General features: G+C 61.4%; 1 protein-coding gene across 1 annotated transcript in view; it reads left to right on the forward strand.

Moving 5' to 3' along the window:
• Positions 1–9,500, forward strand: part of LOC140471153 (rap guanine nucleotide exchange factor 4-like) — a gene marked incomplete at both ends in the record, with an annotated part of 48,187 nt that extends 38,687 nt beyond the window's left edge. Inside the window, 7 exon segments of the mRNA XM_072567030.1 lie at positions 1,595–1,720; positions 3,995–4,109; positions 4,112–4,178; positions 5,564–5,654; positions 8,139–8,189; positions 8,799–8,886; positions 9,418–9,500. Coding sequence (XP_072423131.1) covers positions 1,595–1,720; positions 3,995–4,109; positions 4,112–4,178; positions 5,564–5,654; positions 8,139–8,189; positions 8,799–8,886; positions 9,418–9,500 — 621 coding nt within the window.
• Between the last annotated feature and the right edge of the window lie 24 nt (positions 9,501–9,524).

The following is a 9,524-nucleotide window of genomic DNA, read 5'->3' on the forward strand; positions in this document are numbered from 1 at the left end:
TCTCTGGGATCCCACTCTCCTCCCGATCCCAATCCCCGAACTCTGGGACCCCACTCTCCTCCCGATCCTAATCCCCCAATCTCTGGGATCCCACTCTCCTCCCGATCCCCTTCCCCCCAATCTCTGGGTTCCCACTCTCCTCCCGATCCCAGTCCCCCCGATCTCTGGGATCCCACTCTCCTCCCGATCCCACTCCCCCCGATCTCTGGGTTCCCACTCTCCTCCCGATCCCAGTCCCCCCCGATCTCCGGGATCCCACTCTCCTCCCAATCCCTATCCCCCGATCTCTGGGACCCCACTCTCCTCCCGATCCCAATCCCCCGAACTCTGGGACCCCACTCTCCTCCCGATCCTAATCCCCCAATCTCTGGGATCCCACTCTCCTCCCGATCCCCTTCCCCCCAATCTCTGGGTTCCCACTCTCCTCCCGATCCCAGTCCCCCCGATCTCTGGGATCCCACTCTCCTCCCGATCCCACTCCCCCCGATCTCTGGGTTCCCACTCTCCTCCCGATCCCAGTCCCCCCCGATCTCCGGGATCCCACTCTCCTCCCAATCCCTATCCCCCGATCTCTGGGACCCCACTCTCCTCCCGATCCCATTCCCCCGATCTCTGGGACCCCACTCTCCTCCCGATCCCAGTCCCCCCAATCTCTGGGATCCCACTCTCCTCCCGATCCCATTCCCCCTGATCTCTGGAATCCCACTCTCCTCCCGATCCCAGTCCCCCCGATCTCTGGGATCCCACTCTCCTCCCGATCCCATTCCCCTTGATATCTGGGATCCCACTCTCCTCCCGATCCCAGACTCCCAATCTCTGGGATCCCATTCCCCCACCGATCCCAGTCCCCTGATCTCTGGGTCCCCACTCTCCTCCCGATCCTATCCCCCCGATCTCCGGGACCCCACTCTCCTCCCAATCCCAATCCCCCAATCTCTGGGACCCCACTCTCCTCCCAATCCCAATCCCCCAAACTCTGGGACCCCACTCTCCTCCCAATCCCAATCCCCCGATCTCTGGAATCCCACTCTCCTCCCGATCCCATTCCCCCTGATCTCTGGAATCCCACTCTCCTCCCAATCCCAATCCCCCGATCTCTGGGTTCCCACTCTCCTCCCGATCCCATTCCCCCCGAACTCTGGGATCCCATTCCCCCACTGATCCCATTCCCCCACCGATCCGATTCCCCCCGATCTCTGGGTTCCCACTCTCCTCCCGATCCCATTCCCCCCGATCTCTGGGACCCCACTCTCCACCCAATCCCATTCCCCCCCATCTCCGGGATCCCGCTCTCCTCCCGATCCCAGTCCCCCCGATCTCTGGGACTCCACTCTCCTCCTGATCCCATTCCCCCCGATCTCTGGGATCCCACTCTCCTCCCGATCCCAGTCCCCCCGATCTCTGGGTTCCCACTGTCCCCCACGATTACCCCTGGTCCCAAGTTCCAACACTAACCCCCCCAGGCTGTTCCCGCTCGGAACCCCCGAGGTAGGGGCTGGTGGTGGTAGGTCTCAGGAGCTGGTGGGACGAGACGTTCTGAGGGTGACGGAGAGGGGGGGGGAGCGAGGTTTGATTCCCTCTCCATGCCCCTCAGTGCCCACCCCCAGCCCAGCAGGGTCCCGACCAGGGATTGGACACCGTGCTGGAGGGCTACAGCTCCAAGGAACTGGCTTCCCAGCTCAACGCCTACGACTGGGAGATATTCCAACGCATCCACGAGGTACTGTCCGAGGGTCAGGGCTGAGGGAGGGTCAGAGCTGAGGGAGTGGGTGCTGAGGGAGGGTCAGTGCTGAGGGAGTGGGTGCTGTGGGAGGGCCAGTGCTGAGGGAGGGTCAGTGCTGAGGGAGTGGGTGCTGAGGGAGGGTCAGTGCTGTGGGAGGGTCAGTGCTGAGGGATGGTCAGTGCTGAGGGAGTGGGCGCCGAGGGAGGGTGTGCCGAGGGAGAGTCAGTGCTGAGGGAGTGGGTGCTGTGGGAGGGTCAGTGCTGAGGGAGTGGGTGCTGTGGGAGGGTCAGTGCTGAGGGAGGGTCAGTGCTGGGGGAGGGTCAGTGCTGAGGGAGTGGGTGCTGTGGGAGGGTCAGTGCTGTGGGAGGGTCAGTGCTGGGGGAGGGTCAGTGCTGAGGGAGGGTCAGTGCTGAGGGAGGGTCAGTGCTGGGGGAGGGTCAGTGCTGGGGGAGGGTCAGTGCTGAGGGAGCGGGTGCTGTGGGAGGGTCAGTGCTGTGGGAGGGTCAGTGCTGAGGGAGTGGGTGCTGTGGGAGGGTCAGTGCTGAGGGAGGGTCAGTGCTGAGGGAGTGGGCGCTGTGGGAGGGTCAGTGCTGAGGGAGGGTCAGTGCTGAGGGAGTGGGTGCTGAGGAAGGGTCAGTGCTGAGGGAGTGGGTGCTGTGGGAGGGTCAGTGCTGTGGGAGGGTCAGTGCTGGGGGAGGGTCAGTGCTGAGGGAGGGTCAGTGCTGAGGGGGGGTCAGTGCTGAGGGGGGGTCAGTGCTGAGGGGGGGTCAGTGCTGAGGGGGGGTCAGTGCTGAGGGGGGGTCAGTGCTGAGGGGGGGTCAGTGCTGAGGGAGGGTCAGTGCTGAGGGAGGGTCAGTGCTGTGGGAGGGTCAGTGCTGAGGGAGGGGGTGCTGAGGGAGGGTCAGTGCTTTGGGAGGGTCAGTGCTGGGGGAGGGTCAGTGCTGGGGGAGGGTCAGTGCTGGGGGAGGGTCAGTGCTGGGGGAGGGTCAGTGCTGAGGGAGGGTCAGTGCTGAGGGAGGGTCAGTGCTGAGGGAGGGTCAGTGCTGAGGGAGGGGGTGCTGAGGGAGGGTCAGTGCTGTGGGAGGGTCAGTGCTGAGGGAGGGTCAGTGCTGTGGGAGGGTCAGTGCTGGGGGAGGGTCAGTGCTGGGGGAGGGTCAGTGCTGGGGGAGGGTCAGTGCTGGGGGAGGGTCAGTGCTGAGGGAGGGTCAGTGCTGAGGGAGGGTCAGTGCTGTGGGAGGGTCAGTGCTGTGGGAGGGTCAGTGCTGAGGGAGGGTCAGCGCTGAGGGAGGGTCAGCGCTGAGGGAGGGTCAGTGCTGAGGGAGGGTCAGTGCTGAGGGAGTGGGCGCTGTGGGAGGGTCAGTGCTGAGGGAGTGGGTGCTGTGGGAGGGTCGGTGCTGAGGGAGTGGGTGCTGTGGGAGGGTCAGTGCTGTGGGAGGGTCAGTGCTGTGGGAGGGTCAGTGCTGAGGGAGGGTCAGCGCTGAGGGAGGGTCAGTGCTGAGGGAGGGTCAGTGCTGAGGGAGGGTCAGTGCTGAGGGAGGGTCAGTGCTGAGGGAGTGGGCGCTGTGGGAGGGTCAGTGCTGAGGGAGTGGGTGCTGTGGGAGGGTCGGTGCTGAGGGAGTGGGTGCTGTGGGAGGGTCAGTGCTGTGGGAGGGTCAGTGCTGAGGGAGGGTCAGTGCTGTGGGAGGGTCAGTGCTGTGGGAGGGTCAGTGCTGTGGGAGGGTCAGTGCTGAGGGAGTGGGTGCTGAGGGAGTGGGTGCTGTGGGAGGGTCAGTGCTGTGGGAGGGTCAGTGCTGTGGGAGGGTCAGTGCTGTGGGAGGGTCAGTGCTGAGGGAGGGTCAGTGCTGAGGGAGGGTCAGTGATGAGGGAGGGTCAGTGATGAGGAGGGTCAGTGCTGAGGGAGGGTCGGTGCTGAGGGAGGGTCGGTGCTGAGGGAGGGTCAGTGCTGAGGGAGGGTCAGTGCTGTGGGGAGGGTCAGTGCTGGGGGAGGGTCAGTGCTGGGGGAGGGTCAGTGCTGTGGGAGGGTCAGTGCTGTGGGAGGGTCAGTGCTGTGGGAGGGTCAGTGCTGAGGGAGGGTCAGTGCTGAGGGAGGGTCAGTGATGAGGGAGGGTCAGTGATGAGGGAGGGTCAGTGCTGAGGGAGGGTCAGTGCTGAGGGAGGGTCAGTGCTGAGGGAGGGGGTGCTGAGGGAGGGTCAGTGCTGAGGGAGGGTCAGTGCTGAGGGAGGGTCAGTGCTGAGGGAGCAGTTTATCTCACTCTCTCCCCCCACCCCCAGCTGGACGTGGTCGACCATGTGATCGGGAGGGGAGAGGGGGTTGGTGGAGACAGCAGAGCCCCCCTGGACATCTACCTGACAAGGTTTAACCAGCTCCAGTACTGGGTGGTTACTGGATCTGCCTGTGCACTCACCTGGGGAGACGCAGCGCCATGCTGAAGAAGTTCATCAAGGTGGCCGCACGGTGGGTATTCAGGGAACAGTGTAGAGGGAGCTTTACTCTGTATCTAACCCCCTGTCCCTGGGAGTGGGGGACGGTGTAGAGGGAGCTTTACTCTGTATCTAACCCCCTGTCCCTGGGAGTGGGGAACAGTGTAGAGGGAGCTTTACTCTGTATCTAACCCACTGACCCTGGGAGTGGGGGATGGTGTAGAGGGAGCTTTACCCTGTATCTAACCCCCCTGTCCCTGGGAGTGGGGGATGGTGTAGAGGGAGCTGTACTCTGTATCTAACCCCCTGTCCCTGGGAGTGGGGGATGGTGTAGAGGGAGCTGTACTCTGTATCTAACCCCCTGTCCCTGGGAGTGGGGGATGGTGTAGAGGAAGTTTTACATGTATCTAACCCCCTGTCCCTGGGAGTGGGGACAGTGTGGAGAGAGCTTTACTCTGTATCTAACCCCCTGTCCCTGGGAGTGGGGACGGTGTAGAGGGAGCTTTACCGTGTATCTAACCCCCTGTCCCTGGGAGTGGGGAACGGTGTAGAGAGAGCTTTACTCTGTATCTAACCCACTGACCCTGGCAGTGGGGTACGGTGTAGAGGGAGCTTTACTCTGTATCTAACCCCCCTGTCCCTGGGAGTGAGGTGACAGTGTAGAGGAAGCTTTACTCTGTATCTAACCCCCTGTCCCTGGGAGTGGATGACGGTGTAGAGGGAGCTTTACTCTGTATCTAACCCCCTGTCGCGGGGAGTGGGGGACGGTGTAGAGGGAGCTTTACTCTGTATCTAACCCCCTGTCCCTGTGAGTGGGGGACAGTGTAGTGGGAGCCTTACTCTGTATCTAACCCCCTGTCATTGGGAGTGGGGGACGGTGTAGAGGGAGCTTTACTCTGTATCTAACCCCCTGTCCCTGTGAGTGGGGGACAGTGTAGTGGGAGCCTTACTCTGTATCTAACCCCCCTGTCCCTGGGAGTGGGGGGACGGTGTAGATGGAGCTTTACTCTGTATCTAACCCCCTGTCCCTGGGTGTCAGGGACGGTAGAGGGAGCTTTACTCTGTGTCTATGCCCCGTGTCCTTGGGAGTGGGGGACAGTGTAGAGAGAGCTTTACTCTGTATCTAACCCCCTGTCCCTGGGAGTGGGGGATGATGTTGAGGGAGCTTTACTCTGTATATGACCCCCTCTCCCTGGGAGTGTTCGATGGGGGGGACAGTGTAGAGGGAGCTTTACTCTGTATCTAACCCCCCCGTCCCTGGGAGTGTTGGACAGGGTGGACATGTAGCGGAAGCTTTCCCCTGTATCTAACCCCCCAGTCCCTGGGGAGTGTTTGATTTGGGGGTGGGGGGGGGGGACATTGTAGAGGGAGCTTTCCCCTGTACCTAACCCCGTGCTGTTTCCCCGTGTGTCGCTGTAGGTGTAAGGAGCTGAGGAACATGAACTCTTTCTTTGCCGTGATGTTCGGGCTCAGTAACACCGCGGTCAGGCGTCTCTCCCTGACCTGGGAGGTAAGGGGTCCCCCACGTGCGTGACCCTCGCGGCTGGAGAGTGGAGCGGTCTGGGAATTTAACGCGGGGGGTACGGGGCTCTCCGTGCGCGCCTGCCCCTTCGTGCTTTCCGTGCGCGGCTCCTCCGTCCTCGCCACTGGCAGGAGGAGATGGGGGTAGGGTCCTGACTTCCTGTTCCTCTCGTTCCTCCTGCTCCTTTCACTCCGGGGTCGGGCGGGTGGCGGGGGGGGGTGGGGGCGGGAGGGGTGGCCGAGGGCCGGAGGCGTTCCTCGGAAAGCACGTCCCTTTCCCGCTCTGTCAGGGGTGTTTACACAGCTGCCTGGGAGCGGGAAACCCGTAGATTCGGCCACGGGGCGGGGAGTTGGGGAGGGGGGAGGTGGTGGGGGCGGTGCGGTGAGTGGGTTGGGCGCGATTCGAGATTCGGCAGGCGACGGGGTGGCTGATTGGTCTGCGTGGTGGTGACCCCAGGCGGTTCCCAATGAAATGTGTCCCCACCGACACGCCTCCCCGGGCCTCCCTCCGACCATGCCATTGGCTCGCCCAATAGATCGGGGTGGGGGTGGGGGGAAGATGGCGTTTGTGAGCATCTGGACGAGAGGAAAATATGGTAACCTCCCCACCCCCCCCCCCTCCCCACCCCCCCCACCGGGCCCCAAACGGGAAGCTGGCTCCTACAAACCCTTTGCCCTCACCCGGTGCAGATCCCTCTATCCCCTCCCGGTTCGGGTAGCCATACTTGCTGATGGGTCCTGCGTTCCCTCCTTCTACCACTCTCCGGGAGGGCGGAGGGTGTGCGGTGCGGGGGTGGGAAAGAATGCCCCCCTACGCATCTCCCACCTCCCCCCCCCCCCACCCATCATCGAAACATTGACCCCCGAAGTGGAGGGGCACGGGGGGGGGGGGGGGGGGCGGGTGAAGAACATTTCTGACCGTTCCCCCACACCACACATTTCATTCATCTGTAGCCCTTTACCGGGGTCTCCCCCTCCGACCCCGATACGGTCCGGTGAATATCGCCCCGTCCCTAGTTGCCCCCCCCCCCACCTCCTTGAAAGGTGGGGGGGGGGGGGGGGTGAGCTACCTTTTTGACCCACTGCCGTCCCACCTGCCAGAGGGCAGACCCACCACGTCCCTTGGGGAGGGGGCTCCAGGATTCTGACCCTGAGGGAACGGCCGAAATATTCCCCAGTCGGGATGGTGAGGGGCTCGGAGGGAGGGGACCTTGCGGTGAGGGTGGGGGTGGGGGTGGGGGGTGGGGGGGTGGGGGGTGGGGGGTGTGGGGGTGTTCCCCTCTATCTGCTGCCCCTTGTCCTTCCAGGTGGAACGTGGCCGTGGGGTTTGGAAGGTGCTGCCTGAGGATCTTTGGTGAATTACTGCAGTGGGTCTTGTAGAGGGTTCGCACGGGGCTTCGGGGAGGGGGGGAGGGAGGGAGGGGGGGAGGGAGGGGGGGGGGGAGGGGGGGGGGGGGGAGGGAGGGAGGGTACACTCTCTCACACACACAGACACTCACTCACATACACACACGCACACACGCACACACTCTCACTCACATACACACACGCACACACTCAGACACACTCGCACACAGACACTCTCACTCACATACACACACACTCAGACACACTCGCACACACACACACTCTCACACACACACACACATACACACACTCTCTCTCACACACCCCACACACTCTCTCTCACACACCCACACACTCTCTCTCACACACCCATATACACACACACATTCACACACACACTCTCTCTCACACACACATACACACACACACTCTCTCTCACACACACATACACACACACACTCTCTCACACACACACATACACACACACACACTCTCTCACACACATACCCACACACTCTCTCTCACACACATACCCACACACTCTCTCTCACACACATACCCACACACTCTCTCTCACACACACTCTCTCTCACACACACACTCTCTCTCACACACCCATATACACACACACATTCACACACACTCTCTCTCACACACACACATACCCACTCTCTCTCACACACACACATACCCACTCTCTCTCACACACATACTCTCTCTCACACACATACACACTCTCTCTCACACACATACACACTCTCTCTCACACACATACACACTCTCTCTCACATACACACTCTCTCTCACACACATACACACTCTCACACACATACACACTCTCACACACATACACACTCTCAACACACATACACACTCTCACACACATACACACTCTCACACACATACACACTCTCACACACATACACACTCTCTTACTCACATATACACACTCACACACACAGATACACACTCACACACACTCTCACTCTCTCATCCACATACTCATTCACACACACAAACACTCACACACACACACACACACACACACACACTCTCTCACACACACAGATTTCTGCAGGAAACCGTGCTGACGATATCGAGAGCCCTCTCTGTCTGTTTTCCACAGCGATTACCCAGCAAGCACAGGGGGATGTTTCAGGATTTCGAGCACTTACTGGTGAGTGAGTGAGTCAGGACGGTGCGGTGGCAGGATGAGGGAGGGGCAGAGTGGCCTCAGGAAGGGAGAGGGGCGGCCGACAATCGGGAGAGGGAGACATCTCCACCCCCCACCCCCATCTCCGCCCTCCCAACGACCAGCATCGAGAGGTCAAGCTGACTAACACGCGAGTCCCCCACGTCCCCAGCGTTTGAGGTTGAGGGGAGGGGAGGGGAGGGGGGAGTGGGGGAGGTGGGGGGGGGAGTGGAGGAAGAGGGGAAAACCGTGGTGCTGTCAGGGAGGGGTATTCCGGGATTGGAGGGGTCCCCGTCAGTGGGAGAGGGGCTGCAGCGCGTTCTGTAGAGGGCCCACACTGCACGGCATCCTCGCAGGGACGGGTGGGGGTGTTGGAGCTCAGCCAGCATTCCTAATGAGCCCGGCTGCCGGTGAGGGGAGGGAGGTAGGGTTGACGATCGAGCGGGGAAAGGGGAGGGGAAAAGGGAGGGGAAAGGGGCCGTTCCTTCCCCCCTTCCCCCCCTCCCCCCCCCACCCCACCACCTCCCACCCACCCTCCACCCTCGGACGGTGTCAAGATTCCCGAGTGTCGTAAATCCGAATTCTATCCGACAGGATCCATCCCGGAACCACTGGGTCTACAGACAAACGGTCAGGAAGTTCAACTCTGCGTACCTCCCGTTCCTCCCCTTGCTCCTCAAAGGTAGGCAACTTGCATGGGGTTAGATACAGGGTACAGCTCCCTCTACACCGTCCCCCCATTCCCAGGGACAGGGGGTTAGATGCAGGGTAAAGCTCCCTCTACACCGTCCCCAATCCCAGGGACCGCACGGGGTTAGATACAGGGTACAGCTCCCTCTACACCGTCCCCCCCACTCCCAGGGACAGGGGGTTAGATACAGAGTAAAGCTCTCTCTACACTGTACCCCCACTCCCAGGGACAGGGGGTTAGATACAGAGTAAGGCTCCCACTACACCGTCCCCCACACCCAGGGACAGGGGGTTAGATACAGAGTAAAGCTTCCTCTACACTGTTCCCCCACTCCAGGGATAGGGGGGTTAGATACAGAGTAAAGCTCTCTCTACACCGTCCCCCACTCCCAGGGACAGGGGGTTAGAGATAGTGTAAGGCTCCCTCTACACTGTCCCCCACTCCCAGGGACAGGGGGGTTAGAGATAGTGTAAGGATCTCTCTACACCGTTCAATAACATTTCTTTCCCTTTCGATCTGCAGACCTGACATTTATTCACGAGGGAAACCAAACCTTCCAGAATGGTCTCGTTAACTTCGAGAAGATGGTGAGAGGACCACAGGAAGGGGGGGGGGTGGAGGGGAGGGGG

The sequence above is a fragment of the Chiloscyllium punctatum genome, chromosome X (genome assembly GCF_047496795.1).
Source record: "Chiloscyllium punctatum isolate Juve2018m chromosome X, sChiPun1.3, whole genome shotgun sequence".
NCBI classification, from domain to species: Eukaryota; Metazoa; Chordata; class Chondrichthyes; order Orectolobiformes; family Hemiscylliidae; genus Chiloscyllium; species Chiloscyllium punctatum.